This window comes from Phyllopteryx taeniolatus, chromosome 20 (genome assembly GCF_024500385.1).
Source record: "Phyllopteryx taeniolatus isolate TA_2022b chromosome 20, UOR_Ptae_1.2, whole genome shotgun sequence".
Lineage (NCBI taxonomy): Eukaryota > Metazoa > Chordata > Actinopteri > Syngnathiformes > Syngnathidae > Phyllopteryx > Phyllopteryx taeniolatus.
Genome location: NC_084521.1, coordinates 16,929,985 through 16,945,223, shown reverse-complemented (window position 1 = coordinate 16,945,223; position 15,239 = coordinate 16,929,985). Strand labels below are relative to the sequence as shown.

General features: G+C 48.8%; 1 protein-coding gene across 11 annotated transcripts in view; it reads left to right on the top strand.

Annotated features, from left to right (window-relative positions):
* The window catches only part of LOC133470583 (histone-lysine N-methyltransferase 2C-like), a 69,434-nt gene that overhangs the window by 26,371 nt on the left and 27,824 nt on the right, over window positions 1–15,239 (top strand). For 5 of the 11 annotated variants that reach the window (XM_061759132.1, XM_061759131.1, XM_061759129.1 and 2 more), the window contains exons 15-39: window positions 32–702; window positions 2,873–2,974; window positions 3,179–3,304; window positions 3,499–3,618; window positions 4,633–4,734; window positions 4,815–4,919; window positions 4,987–5,168; window positions 6,422–6,586; window positions 6,975–7,084; window positions 7,162–7,215; window positions 7,374–7,476; window positions 7,879–7,958; window positions 8,030–8,140; window positions 8,583–8,687; window positions 8,765–8,853; window positions 8,924–9,041; window positions 10,814–10,891; window positions 11,911–12,027; window positions 12,175–12,207; window positions 12,302–12,394; window positions 12,466–12,741; window positions 13,408–13,481; window positions 13,558–13,758; window positions 13,932–14,036; window positions 14,710–15,178. In XM_061759132.1, coding sequence (XP_061615116.1) covers window positions 32–702; window positions 2,873–2,974; window positions 3,179–3,304; window positions 3,499–3,618; window positions 4,633–4,734; window positions 4,815–4,919; window positions 4,987–5,168; window positions 6,422–6,586; window positions 6,975–7,084; window positions 7,162–7,215; window positions 7,374–7,476; window positions 7,879–7,958; window positions 8,030–8,140; window positions 8,583–8,687; window positions 8,765–8,853; window positions 8,924–9,041; window positions 10,814–10,891; window positions 11,911–12,027; window positions 12,175–12,207; window positions 12,302–12,394; window positions 12,466–12,741; window positions 13,408–13,481; window positions 13,558–13,758; window positions 13,932–14,036; window positions 14,710–15,178 — 3,789 coding nt within the window. The remainder of the gene's footprint in view (window positions 1–31; window positions 703–2,872; window positions 2,975–3,178; window positions 3,305–3,498; window positions 3,619–4,632; window positions 4,735–4,814; window positions 4,920–4,986; window positions 5,169–6,421; window positions 6,587–6,974; window positions 7,085–7,161; window positions 7,216–7,373; window positions 7,477–7,878; window positions 7,959–8,029; window positions 8,141–8,582; window positions 8,688–8,764; window positions 8,854–8,923; window positions 9,042–10,813; window positions 10,892–11,910; window positions 12,028–12,174; window positions 12,208–12,301; window positions 12,395–12,465; window positions 12,742–13,407; window positions 13,482–13,557; window positions 13,759–13,931; window positions 14,037–14,709; window positions 15,179–15,239) is intronic. The other 6 variants (XM_061759139.1, XM_061759134.1, XM_061759130.1 and 3 more) reach the window with 5 other exon arrangements.

The following is a 15,239-nucleotide window of genomic DNA, read 5'->3' as shown; positions in this document are numbered from 1 at the left end:
GTTATGATAATGATATTCTCTGTGTTTTAAGGAGTTCATCTGTCTCCTGGTGAGCCTGCTGCAGTGTCCCCCTTCCTCTACAGCCCTCCCTCGCCCTCATCGCCCTCACCTACCGCTTCCCCGCCGCCATCGACTGCCGATCTTCAACATGGCGACGTCTCCTCGGAGGCATCCCTCCCCCTCAGCGTGGCGCCGGACGCGCCCTCATCTCTGGAGGAGCAAAGTGAGTGGGGACAAGAAGACATGTTGTTGTCCCAGAAGATGCTCGAAGCCACCAAAGATGTTGTCCAATCCCACGCCGGGTCTTCAGAAAAGGAGTCGTCGACCCCGGATGCGGTTGCAATGAGGCCGAACCAGGAGGAGGTGAGGGAGAGTAGCAGTGATGGCGAAGGGGAGCCGGAGCCATTTTTAGACATGGAGGTGATGAAGCCGATGAGCTCGTCATCGCCTCTGTGCGAGTCCCCCCGGCTCCCGTCCTCCCCCAGTCCTCCCCCTCTCACCACACGGAGTCTCAGGCCTCCTCCTCACTCCTCGCCTCCATCAGACGAGCTCTCCATCCGCCTAAGACGGTCTCCTTTCTCCACTGAGGCCTCGCCTGAGACCTCCCCGGTCAGGGTCCCCCTCACCCCGCCGCCCCTCTCCCCTCCTTCGCCCCCCCTCAGCTTCACTCCTCCCTACACGGAGTCGCCACCCCTGTGCAAGGTAAGCTTCATGCCCCTCTAAATTCTCTCTTAAGTTCAAGTGTCACTTTGTAAACTACGCCGGACCAGAGCCGGCCCGCCACTCCACGGTGCTCAAGGCAAGGTTTGATTTTGGGGCCTTTTAACAATACTATCAGCACCATCTGTAGGGTCAGCGTTACACATCGACAACTGTGCAGCACTGGCTGTTTGGTTTTCATGATCTTATTGCCAGTCTGACATGTCTTTACCCACTGATGGTTTTTCATCTTAGGTTTATTTACATTTAGCCACAAGAGCGAACTCTGGCTTGAGTTACACAAAACTGATAAAGTACTAAATCGGATACACGATCAGGATTTTTGGGGCCGATCAGCGAGTTTAAAAAAACCATAACCGATCACCGATCCGATCGCAAGGTGGAGGAATGTGTCTGTTTAAATGACCTGTTCATTTACTGTGTGTACTTAATTGCTCCAAAAATGATATTTCCAATAAATAATGTATCTTTGTTCCTCTATTTATGCCAGCGATGCATGGCGACAGACGGAACCAATGAATGGTCTTCTCTTAGATGGCAGGAAGTCAACGCAGTCATGACATGTTTGTTTGTTGGTGTGCCGTGAGATTTTTCAATTGTAAAATATGTTCCATAAAGGTTGGAAATCACTGCTCTAGTCAGATCGTGTATTCTAATCAGTCAGGTCGAAGCAACATTAAAATAGAAAATAATAGACAAGAAATAATGGCTGTTAACTTGCTGTAAGTAAACGACTTTATTTTTAACTAAATGACTTCACCCACAGCGAAAGTTTAGAGCAGGATTTGACAGAACGGCGGCATGTTTACGTCCAACCGTTCGTGGTACTAGTCGCTTGCTAGGCTACATAACATTTGATTGGCTGCTCGTGAGGCGTATCGTATTAAAGGTACGCGAACATACCTCAAGCAAGCCTTAAACCACAGGTGTCAAACTGGCGGCCCGGGGACCCAATCCGGCCCGCAACGTCATTTGATGCAAATCATGTTTCTTGCGAAAATACCGAAATTGGTGTCTTTGGTTGTATAATGTTGAGATATTGCAAGCATTTTATGTTGCAATCACCTTTTTGGAATAAATGTAACAATAGTGAAACATTTTTATTGGCTTCTGATTTTAAAACTAGTTATCCATCAGTTTGTTGTGTAGATGTCTTTATCCCTCCATCCATCAGTTTTCCAAACCCCTTATCCTCACTAGGGTCGCGGGGTGCCGGAGCCTATATATGTCATTATATCAGACAATATTTGATATGGGTTCACAGTCATAACGGCCCTCCGAGGGAAGCCAAGGGAAACTATAATGTGGCCCGTGACACAAATGCGTTGGACACCCCTGCCTTAAACGAACGTCCTCTCCTGTCCTGAGCACCGGTGACCACCAACACACGTTTGTCCTTAGAATACAAAGTCGACGCACGCCACTCTTGTTGTCGTCGCCACGGTAACGAGTGTATCCGGTCGCATTTGAGTTGACGAGATAAAGCCCAATGATCGTAAAAAACGGGATGCGGTGGTATCGTAATACAATATTTGATTGCAGTCGTCTGACAGTGAAATCGTGAAAAGAGCAAATTTGTCTTATTACGTGTTGCCCGTCTCCGACGTGTTGTCTGTTCCACACCGCCGAGTTTAAAAACACATTTTTTTTAAAGATATTTGCAGTACAACGTCAAAAGACACGTGACAAGGCAAAAAAGAAACTAGCTTTTGGATTCCAATATACTGTGCACGCGGCGACGCGGAGTAGATGTCATTGCTGGGATCGGCGAATTATGACATTAAAGCCAATCAGCATAAAATCGGCCGATACCCATCAGCCCTGTAAAATCGGTGTAAAGTCTAATAAATATCATCTAGACCTACTAAAATTACCAAAAATAAACCAGCATACTATGTATGCATTTACTTTAAAAGTCTCACGTGGTTTATTATACTTGGTTTAAAAAAAAAACAATGTTTTGGGGGAAAAAATGTCGATAGTGTTGTGGGCAATTGTCAACTTGAATTTCTTTTCTTTTATTTTGGTGGATGCCGTGGGCTGCAGTTTGGACAGCCGTGGCTTAGCGTTTCTGTCGCAGGTGATGAACTGTGTGAATTTCTCCGTAACACTGTGGCGTCTTCTCGTCTTTCTTTGGATGCTCGACTTGTAGACGCCTCCTTCCACGGTGATCCCGCTCACTCGTAAGATTGGCATGGGCAAGCCCGCCATCTCTAAAAGGAAGTTCTCACCCGGCAGGGCCCGGGTCAGGCAGGTACGTGACTTTGAGCATGGTGTGTGTGTGTGTGCGTAGCAGGACTGTACTAAAACGCTCCCTGACTGCTTGCATGCATGCAGCATCTTCTTGTGTTTTCTTTTGTGGCTGTTGCATTCATGTTCCTGCATTTTGCCCCCCTTCCTTCCTCCTGTCTTCTTTTCCCTGGCGTTCTCTTCGTCATCTTCTTCCTCCCTACCTTAGGGCTCGTGGTGGAGTAATGTCAGAGCGGTGAGCCCCCCCTCGTCCTCCCAGGACTCTATGGGCGAGGGGGGCCGGGACAGCCCCAAGTTCCGTCAAGCGGACCCGCCCTTCTGGAGCATGAGAGTGGTAAAGAAGCGCGCTACCTAACCCTCATTGCCTTAACTAACCACCACGACACTTACCTCATGCTAACCCACCCGTCTGGCCTGTGAAGGGGTGGAAAACAAGCGCAGCCTAACTCCTGATGACTGTACTTGATGACGCAACGAATGAACGAATGTTTGAACCTGGTCCCTTAGTCCTGCTGTGCGCTTCGTCAGGGTCGCGGGTTGGGCTTTCCCGGGAGGAGGAGGTCCAGAGGAGGAGGTGTTGGAGGAGGACGAGGAGGACGTGGAAGGAGTCGAATTAAGACGCAGGACTGTTTGTCGGTGTCACCGGCGGTGAGAGCCTACGTACATTTGTACTTTCTTTTCCTTTTAGCTGTCCTGTCGGGCTGCTTGGAAATGCAGTTCCATGCTCGAACCCTTTTGCTTTCTTTGGGAGTTTGATATACATGTACTCCCTCGGTGCTTATTTGTATTGGGATGGATATTTATTGGAAATGCAGTCAGACAGAACCAGTTCACATTCATTCATTCCTTATCCTCACTTGGGTCGCGGGTATGCTGGAGCCTATCCTAGCTGACTGCAGGCGAGAGGCGGGTCCCGCCCTGAACTGGTCGCCAGCCAATCGCAGGGCACATATAGACAACCATTCGCACTCACATTCACACCTAGGGGCAATTTAGAGTCTTCAGGTAAACTACCGTGCATGGTACCAGAGTGCCGTGCCCGGAGAAAACTCACGCAGGCAAACTCCACACAGGCGAGGCCAGGTTTGATTGCCGGTCCTCAGAACTGTGAGGCAGATGTGCTAACCAGGCGCCCACCGTGCCGCCGAAAAGAGAAAAAACTGAACGAAGCGGTTTATGACAACAGTAACATTACATATCCATTTTGAGGAGGAGAATTGCAGTGCAATCTGTGGTCATTTGTTGTATTCCATTTTCAATTGGCTGCCAAAAATAAAAAGGAAAAAGGGTTTTTTAATCTAACACCAGCAAATCCAACTTTTCAACATTCAATTTTAGTTTAATTTCAGGTCAAAATCGGTAGGTTTTGGCAGTCCTTACTGATTGTGGTGGCCGACCAATTCAATCCCGTGGTCAGCTTTTCAATTTCGTATTTTCCATTTGTACCCACCCAAAATTTCAACGTGAACGATCAGCCGTTTTTTTCATTGATTTTTGTATTCGATGGGGAAAAAAATCACTTGCCAACGGGCAATTGAAACTGGACAGAATAAATGGCACAGAGATTGATGGCTCCGCCCACCCTGTAAGGAAGGGATTGCAATGAGTAGCAAATAGCACACGATAGGAGTCCCGAGTCTGCTACGGGTTGTGTCGTTGCAGTGCGGCGTAGTGGAGTCCGTCCCGCCCAAGCAAGAGGAGGAGAACTCCATGCACAACACGGTGGTGATGTTCTCTACATCGGACGTGTTCACGCTCAGACAGGTCGGCGGCGCCGGCAAAACACCACCCCGGGCGACCGGAGGTGCCGCCGAAAGTAACCTTGCTCCGTCGTTGTCGTGTAGGACATGTGCGTGGTGTGCGGCAGCTTCGGTCAGGGAGCAGAAGGTCGACTGCTGTCGTGTTCCCAGTGCGGCCAGTGTTACCACCCCTACTGCGTTAACGTCAAGGTGGTCGTCGGTCAACGGCTCCTCTTCCTGTCCCGCTGTCACTCTGAACGCTATCTGGTTTTCGCAGGTTACTCGTGTCATCCTGACCAAAGGGTGGCGCTGTCTGGAGTGTACGGTGTGCGAGGCATGCGGCGAGGCCACAGACCCCGGGCGGCTTTTGCTGTGTGACGACTGTGACATCAGCTACCACACGTACTGCCTGGACCCGCCCCTACACACCGTCCCCAAGGGGGCCTGGAAGTGCAAGTGGTGGGTGCGCTCATCAGTCGCCTGCATTTGGCAAATCACCTTTTTGGATCCACTGGGGTCGCAGGGGTTTTCCTAGCTGTGAACTTGAATTCATATAGAGCCTTTCACGGAACCCAGGGCCGCTTTACACTAAGTGGACACACAAAAAGCACAGAACAAAGGACACTAAACATCGAACACTGCGACAAAAAAGTGAGTTTTGAGTTTTAGTTTAAAAGTGTCCGGCGATGAGGGAATGCGGACCTCAGAGGGGGACCACACTGAAGGCTCCAGCCCCATAGGTCCGCAGGCAGATGCAAAGCAATGGAGAGGAGACCAGAGTTGGAGGACCTCAGGTCCAGGTAAGGGGGTTATGGGTGGGGAGGTCTAACAGGTACTGGGGGGCATGGAGGCGTTTGCAGGCGAGGAGCCAGTGGAGATGGCTGAGTGTAGGAGTGATGTGCTGCCAGGGCTTGGGTGCGAATGAGGACCCTAGCAGCTGAGTTTTGGGCATACCGGAGCCTGCCCAGGGCTTTTCTGGGTAGCCCGAACAGGACTCTGTTACAGAAGTAGTACATCTTCCGTACCGCTTCTCCTCACTTGGGTCGCGGGCGTGCTGCAGCCTATCCCAGCTATCTTCACGCGAGAGGCGGGGTACACCCTGAACAGAGCACATGTCAAAAAAAACCCAACCATTCGCACTCACATTCACACCTACGGGCAATTTTTGGGGGATGTGGGAGGTAACCGGAGCGCCCGGAGAAAACCCACGCAGGCACGGGGAGAACATGCAAACTTCACACAGGCGAGGCCGGATTTGAACCCGGGTCCCCAGAACTGTGAGGCAGATGTGCTAACCAGTCGTTCCCCGTGCCGCATCAACTAAGAATTCTCAAGCAGCTGCGACGTGCCTGCCACGGATGGCGGCTGTGGCCGCACTGAACGGGTTGCCAAATGCAGCGTTCATCCACCGAGATATGAAGGCTCGTCTACTGGATGGTGTTTTTCAGACGGGTTCGTCCTGTTGTGAATTCGCTTGTATTAACGAAAGCGCAGCCTCACGACGTCGGCGTGCAAGTGAGCAAACACATCGCTGATATCCGATTCGAGAGAACCGAGCGTCCGCCCGAAAGTCGCATAGGGTTAGAAATCTGTATTAGATTTCAAGGGAAACCACATGTGTACGGTGTACAGTAAAGGGCTTTTCCTGTGAGGCAGATCGGACAAAAATCCGATATGAACAAGGCCTAAGTGTGTGTGTGTTCGCTCCACAGGTGCGTGTGGTGTGTCCAGTGTGGCTCGGCCTCGCCCGGGCTGTGCTGCGATTGGCAGAGTAACTACAGCCGCTGCGGACCCTGCGCCAGTCTCACCTGCTGCCCCCTCTGCCAGAGAGCTTACACCAATGATGACCTCATTCTGCAGTGTCAGCAGTGTGACCGGTAACACACGCGCACATACCTTTTTTGCTCCGTTCCATCAAGGCTTCTCAAACTCTCTTACAGGAGAGTTGGTTTTATTTTCAAGGACCCCTTCTTAATCCTTGTGGCAATTTAACGACCACGTAGACCCCTAAATTCCATAGGAATATTTCTTTGTTTTATTTAATATTTCAACCTAACTATTCACTTTTTATCTTTTTTTTTGAATGATAAGACAGAATAATTGATCAGTAATTATTTTGCGGACCCTTAAGTTACCACTCGTGGAGCCCCAGACTTCCAAGGACCTGAGAAAAGCTTAGAAAATTTGTGGGGCTCAAAATGAATGAAGCGCTTGATTGCCACGCTCATCTTTTACCCTGACGTCCCGTCTGCCTGGCGGGTGTAGGTGGGTGCATGCAGTTTGTGAGGGTCTGACCACTGAACATGAGGTGGAGATCACTGCTGATGAAGGTTTCGACTGTTCACTGTGCAGAACACACAGTCACATCCCATACGGTAACACACACACACACACACACACACAGTCACTTGATTGGCTGTCTTGTGACGGCGGACTGGCGGGAATGTTACAGGGAGGCTGGACAATTTGGACATGGCTCAGATCCTCTCCAGGAGCCGAGAAGCAGGTGCGTTCATATGACTGTCAAAATATCGTCCTTCCTGTCTTCTCCTTCCTCCTCCTCCTCTTCATCATCACACAAATATAGATGACATGAAATTATAGGATGTATAGGATGTTGATCAATATGAGATGAAATGTGTGCGCGGTTGTGTGCGTGTGCAGACACGAAGACGTACAGTCAGGACGGAGTATGTCTGACCGAGTCGGGCCTCTCTCAACTCCAGTCTCTGGTTGAACCCTTGACCTCCGCACGCAGGTACCGCAGGTGAGCAAAAAGATGAGTGACATCACCTGAGACAAAAAGTGCAAGTCGTGAAAAGTGTTAAGTCATCAATTAAGAAAGTAACGTGTCGGGTACACCTCAAATGTTCTGTTTTTTTGTTTGTTTTTTTGTTTTTTTTCGGGGGGGGGGGGGACACTGCTGTTCAGTCTTATAAATGGTAAATAATTGTGATTTCATATTACTAATATACAAAAGCATGAACTAGTGTCTCCCAACGAGCAGGATTTTAGACATCATTCCCTCATCACTACAAAGTGATTTCAAATAGACATTTTACTAATCTCTCTCTCTCTCTCTCTCTCTCTCTATATATATATATATATATATAATGTTTATGTCAACTGAGACCGAGAGAGTGCTGATCTGCCATTTTCTGTCCATCAGGTGCAAACCCAAACTGAAGCTGAGGATCATTAACCAGAACAGCGTGTCTGTTCTGCAGACCCCGCCCCACCCGGACACAGGTTTTATACGCACGCACACACACACATACCCTTGTGTGAATGTGTGTTTTTATGAATGAATGTGCACACAGGTCACTTGGAGTGTGACCTCAAGTCCGACTCGAGCCCCGAGAGAGAGCATGTCCCTGAGGATGATGTCAGCAAAGACTTGGCGAAGAGGAAGAGGAAGCCATACAGGCCAGGTGAGGGAAACCAAGACGTAGCTAGCCAGCGACGTGGTATATCTACATAGATGTCGAAACACAGACGCTGGCGTGAGCGCTCCGCCATAGGGTATGTGGACGCCGCATTGGATGTGGCGAAGTGGAACAATGGCTGCCTCAATCATGTGCAGCTTGGGAGTGGCCGTTTACGGTCAAAGCCAAATCTCACGGGATTAAGGCAACAATGACTCTTGATAGGATTTGGCTGTTATAACAGAGATACAGAAAGACTGGAAGAGTTACAGAAAGGGTTTCAATTGGACATGCTTGGCAATTGAGGGGGGAAAAAATGCTTGTGAATTTTGCCAAACCTTGACATGAAGTGTCTGTGCACATACGTGTGTGGATACAGCTGTTTAAGACGCACACGCCGTCTTTGCGGTCATCATCGGGATTGCGGTGCTAACGGTCCGTCTGTCAGGTATCGGAGGCTTCATGGTGCGGCAGCGAGGCGGGAAGGCGGGAGCCGGCGCCGTTAAAGTGTGCGGCGGGAAAGATTCAAGTGAGATGCTGCAGGCAGACGAAGGTGATGCTCGTTAACGTCCGCGTACTCCTTCGCCGTCTGCATCCCGCTTTTCATCCTCTTCCTCATCATCCTCGCAGATGGAGCCGAGCAGAGCGTGGACAAGGTGAAGAAGCGATACAGAAAGAAGAAGACAAAGCTAGAGGAGGCCTTCCCGTCTTATCTACAGGTAACAAAGACTTTTCTGTAGACCCGCAGTCGCAGCATTCTGATTGGCTGTCCTGCTTGCCCCCTTCAAGGAAGCGTTCTTTGGTCGGGATCTTCTGTATCGCATTCGTCAGGTGGACCAGGGAGCGGTTGATGGAAAAGGCCCCACCCCCTCAGAAAAGCTGATGGACAGAAAGCAGGAAAGACTTCGTGAGTGGTTTGAGTTATTTTTATTCCCCCCCCACCCAGACGTTCATTTCCTTCATCATGTTACCTTTCGTTTGTCTCCACTATGTGACGTCATTATGACATCCGTGTGACGACACGAGGCTGTGTTGGGAATCATTCACTCATGACCATCTCCCTAATTTCTATTTCAAAGATTTTGATAGCATGGACTATATAGTCGATGAATGAGTCCGATGTAAAATAGTTTTGGAACACTGCTCTGGCGCTGTTAATGACGTCGTTGGCGTCGCATAATTACAATGTACCGCATCGTCAGCTGGTTGTACGTTGGGTCTATATATATATGTATATATATATATATATATATATATATATATATATATATATATATATATATATATATATACATGTGTATATATATATATATATATATATATATGTACATGTATGTACATGTATATATATATATATATACATATATATACATATACATATATATATATATATATATATATATATATATATATGTACATGTATGTACATGTATATATATATATATATACATATATATACATATACATATATATATATATATATATATATATATATATATATACATATACATATATATATATATATATATATATATATATACGTATATATATATACATATATATATATATACGTATATATATATATATATATATACGTATATATATATATATATATATATATATATATATATACGTATATATATATATATATATATATATATATATATATACGTATATATATATATATATATATATATATATACGTATATATATATATATATATACGTATATATATGTATATATATATATACATATATGTATGTATGTATGTATGTATATATATATATGTACGTATATATATATGTATATATATATATGTATATATATATATATATATATATATATATATATATATACATATATATATATGTATGTGTATATATATGTATGTATATAATATAATATAATACCATTTTAGCCTCATAAAAATATTTTCCGATTTCTATCGTCCTCCTTGAAAGCAGACTGATTTCTCTTTGTGTTGAATCCAAATAAGACATTTGCAAACATCTCCTTTTACTTTGGAAAACAATCATCATCATTTTTGCCGATTGTCTGACGGATGTTACGGACCAAACCTGGAACTGAATCATCATCAATTTATGAAAAAATAATCGTCAGTTGAATCGAATAGGAAAAGAATGGTTATTAAGGTTTAATTGACGTAGTTGAACCTTCGGGCGCCTCAGAAGTGGACATCAAACTTGTCGCCCTTCATGTGCATGAATCAGTCGGTCTCACTTTCCAAAATGTTCACGAGTACATCATCACTCCCTCTTGTCATATTCCTTCATGGTTGTTCATTTGGTTTTGTTTCATCACCAAATAACCAACAATAATCACTTAATAAACAATTATTGGGGGGGGGGGGTTACTTGAATGCAAAATGTTTTATCCAGTTATTGGATTCATTGATAGAGTAATTCTAAAATATTCGATAGCGGCATCGCTAATCAGCACAGTGCATCCTGGGAAATATTGCTTTTTTAGTCACCATCGTTGTTTGCTATTTTTCAAGATGCATTGTGGGATACTTTGAGGGCCCAAACCCCTACCCACTTCACATTCGGACAGCGCTAGCAAACTGTCGACTCACTATATAGCAGATAGGGTGGATTCCCAACACAGCCGACATCATTGTGAGCCGACTGCGCTGACGTCATTGTGACATCGTTGCAGCGTTGTCGGATGACGCGCTGGTGGATCTGCGTGACGTTCTCGACACGCACCCTCACATTCTGGCCACGGGACACGCAGGTACGAGGGGCGCTCGCCGTCATCCTTTCGCCGCCCCTTTCCTCTCTTCATTCCTCCTTATGAAACCGAACAAAACAAAGCTTTGTTGAGCTTGTCAATGATCCAAATTCACAATTCTCTTATTGGGCTTTCGGGTGAAATTTCAGGATGAGCCTAAAATGAACTCTTAACTTTCACAGGTCAACCTCATTTGACCTTGCGTAAACTTTTATCATTCGCTTGCAACTGTTCTCAATGTTTTACTGCTTTTTGCGCAATTTGCCGAACGGCAAAATTCGCATCAGTTGTTTGATCCGTGGATGGAAAAATAATACATAAAGATAAAAAGAACATAATAATAATAATAATACGTTGCCGTGTTCATCATGCATTTGAGATCAAAAGACCGAGACGACGCCTAACGATTACGCCTCAGCAGTACGAGGCTTCAAACAGGAAGTGGCTACTGAGCTTAGTGTTACAAAGTGTCATCAGCAGAGACTGGAGGAGTCACAGAAAGGTGTAGACGTGGGCGTCCTTGGAACACTTCATGGCTCAAACACCTGGTGTGCAAAAGGCATTCGAAGGTTTCCATCAGGTCAAATGAAGTTGACCTGCAAAGTTCGCTTTCGATAGAATCTCGGTGTGTGCTCTCTCATTGGTCGCTTTGGAGAGAAGCTTGGTGTCTGCTCCCTAATTGGTGGATCGAGATAGAAAGTTGGAGAATCTGGTGAGTGGCTTTGTCTTGTAGCCCCAGGAAATCCGTGTCGTCTCTTGCTCCTCCTCTTCCCGTCAGGTTGTGCGAGGTTTCGATTTATCGGTCGGTCGTGTTCAGACTTGTGCTGGGCCCGTATGGCCGCTTTTGTCGTGGTCCGTCTCTGGCTGGCTGTCGCCTGGCGATGACTGGCGGCTTTCTTTTGAGGAGCTTCACTGGATCCTTGACATGAAAGCACACACAAACGCTTTCATGACAACGCGTAGATGCAGAGTCTTCCTCCTCCTCCCCACCTGACCGAGCAAATGTCGGTGTTGTCTCTCAGCTGGCCCCTTGCCGACCTCTGAGCTGACAGGAAGTGGCGGGCAGGCTCAGAGAGCGTTGCACGAAGAGCCTCTGGACGCCATCTTAAACCCCGAGCTGGACAAGATGGTGACAGACGGTGAGTTCAACGTCCGATGCTCGCGTACACGCGACATTTGTCCTTCAAAGTGGACGGCGATTGGGGAAAAAGCTGTCCCTGAACCTGTTTTTTGACGGCTCTTATTTATTTCTGTATTTATTAATGTTTCTTTTTGGGTCGTTCCAGGTGCCATCCTGAGCAAATTGTACAAGATTCCAGGTACGAGCCCTCAAAAGCGTCATCTCAACTGCACCACACAGCACACATTTCCGCGAGGTGCTTACTTACACTTGTCGTCTCGACGTGCGCGCAGAGCTGGAAGGGAAGGACGTGGAAGAACTCTTCACTGCTGTACTCAGCCCGGACGCCAGCGAGCAACACAACCAACACGCACACGCTGCAGCAGGTGGCAAGCCGCACACAGGTACACGCGCACACAGGTGGAGGGCATGTTGCTGACTGCGGCGTGTGTCTCAGCAGGTGTCGGCGCGTTTCCTCGTCTGGCGCTACTGAACGGCGTGGCGGGCCGCGCCCCCGACGTAGACGTGATGCCGGGGGGGGCCTTCTGTGGCGCCACCCCTTGCCTGCTCCCAACCAATCAGGCGGCGGGGGAGGGCGAGCACGACGCCATGTCGACGGCTCAGAGGAGCATGTTGAAGTGGGAGAAGGAGGAGGCTCTGGGGGAGCAGGCCACAGTTGCGCCTGTGCTCTATTGCAATACCAACTTCCCCCATCTGAGGGAGCAGTACCCTGGTACGCACACAGTCAACATGGCAAAGGATTTTCAGAGCGAGCGCAAGTTTACATGACAAACACAACAAAACGTGTGCATTCTGTGCGCCCAATGGCTGAAGCAAACAGCTTTCTCTTTGAAATGTACATGCATTCTGTTGCTTTTTGTACAGCACTCATCACCGCCTCGCCTTAAAAGTTACTCCATTTTGTTTTTCCCCTCGAAAAAGCCCCAAAACCAAGGTGTAATGCTCCTTTACGATACTTTTTCTCTGAAAAATGAAATGTTTGGTAATAAAAGAAACTATTTATGGCGCACTGGGTACAGTCAGTGAATGGGAGTGAGGCAGCCTCCCAAAATCGCCCACTTGTAGCAGTCAGCTTCTTCCTTGAACATCACATTCTGGTTTTATGGCTTAATAATTCATACCGTGCAATGTGCTGTACTTGGAGCCTCAAAACCCAATGGAGGGTCGCAGTTTCCCGTCGCAGTGTGTCGGTAGATCAAGTCAGTCAGTCAGTCAGCGTGCGTGTGTGTGTGTGTGTGTGAGTCGCCATCTGTCATTTTTTGTGTCGGTCCATTCCAGTCGGTTTCGAGCGACTGCAACGGTTTTTTAAGATGCTTGCGAACGTCTTGATGAATGTTCCATACTTCGCTTAGGTCGATGTTTTCTGTCTGTCTGTCAGAGTGGTCCACAAGAGTGAAGCAGATTGCCAAGCTCTGGAGGAAGGCCAGCTCTCAGGACAGAGCGCCTTACGTGGTAAGTGCATCATCGTCGGCGTCATCGTGGCGGTCGCGCCGACATCTGCGTGTCCTGACGGTGTCTTGTCTTGCAGCAACATGCGCGCGACAACCGTGCGGCTCAGCGCATCAGCAAGGTCCACATGTCCAGCGAGCCCCCGAAGCGTGCACAACCCTCCCAGCCGCCACCGCTTCAAGGACCGTACGACGCCGTCTCCCCGGACGCCGACTTGGCGCTGAAGGACCCGCTCAGGCCCAGAGAGTCGCAGCAGGAGCAGGAGTGGAAGTTAAGACAGGTGAGTTAGTTTGTTGCTCCGCTGTGGTGGGGTGCTGTTGTTTCCATGGTAACCACAGGGCTGCATGTCAGCGGGATGGTGATGACGATGACGATGATGCTGATGATTGTGTGAATGGTGTCGAGCGTCGCTCCCGCCTCCTCTACTAATGTCTCTGATGTGTCATTGAAAAGGGAGAGGTAAAAGACAGATGGCGAGCCGGTAAGAAGAGGCAGGAAAATACAGATAAAGATTGTCCCTTCCAGGCATCTCTAGCAGGAGGTGGCAAAGAGGCTCCGGTAAGCTCTCAAGGTCAACCTCTTCCTGATGAGGTCAACCTCTTCCTGACGTCCTGCATCCATGACCCCCTGAAATCCTCTTCCTGTGCGGGCGGGGAGGCGGACAGCAGGGCTGATTACTGCAGAGCCGCACCGCTCGCTCTCATTGGTCACCTGCATCGCGTTACTCCAAATGCCCTCCATCTGCATGACTCGCCGCTACGGCGGCTGTGCGGTAATCACCGGGTCGCTAGTTGAATTCCCCGAGCCGACTCCCACACTGGCAACCCCGCCCCGTGACATGCGGATTTCAGGTCCATGGATGCAAGTGACAGTCGAGTTTCTCGGTCAGAGCGACCTCTTACAAGCCCGCGAAGACGTGTCGTGATGAAGCTGTGAGCCGGCCGTGTCCACGACGCGCGCCGCTCCACTTCATTACGTGTTACATACGGGGGGGGGGAGGGGGGTACTCCACCTGCGAGCAGGACCACCCGCCAGGATTGTCTTCGGCTCCACATCCTGCCAGAGTGATGTCATGTTCATGCATACGCGCACTCACGCTCAAGAAGTTGGGGATCTTGAGGGGTGGCGATCGAAGCTGGGCTCTTTTAGCTAGCAGGTTGAAAGCTGCCGTGTTTGTCCACCTGACGCTGATGTGTCCCCACCCCTTTGCCGCTCTGTCTTGTGTCCTCAGCAAATGCGTCAGAAGAGCAAGCAGCAGGCCAAGATGGAAGCCACCCAGAAGCTGGAGCAAGTGAAGAATGAGCAGCAGCGGCAGCAGCTCTCAGCAAATCAGCAGCCGGACGTGTCGCCGGACGTTCAGGCCCGACAGAACCTCCTCCAAGGCTCGTCATTGGCTGACAACGTGTTCCTCAGACCGCAAGTCCCGCCGCCTTCTGGCTACTCCTCGCTTCCTCACTCCCCCCGCTCCCCTCACTCCTCCTCCCCCCTCCAGCAGCCCCCGTCCTCCCCCCAAGTGTTCTCCCCTCCTTCGTCCCGCCCCACGTCACCCTGGGACCCCTACAGTAAGCCGGCGGGAACCCCTCGGCCCGCCTCCGTTCAGCGCTGCCCCCTGCTCAGCGTCTCCCCCGCCCTGGGTTCTCCCGCACCCTCGCCAGACTCGAAAGCCTCTGATGCTTCAAGGACCCTCGCACCCCAGCCAGGTAACCTGTCCCCCCCCATCCCCACGGTGTCTTCCCCCCAACCATGTCCTGCCTCTGACGG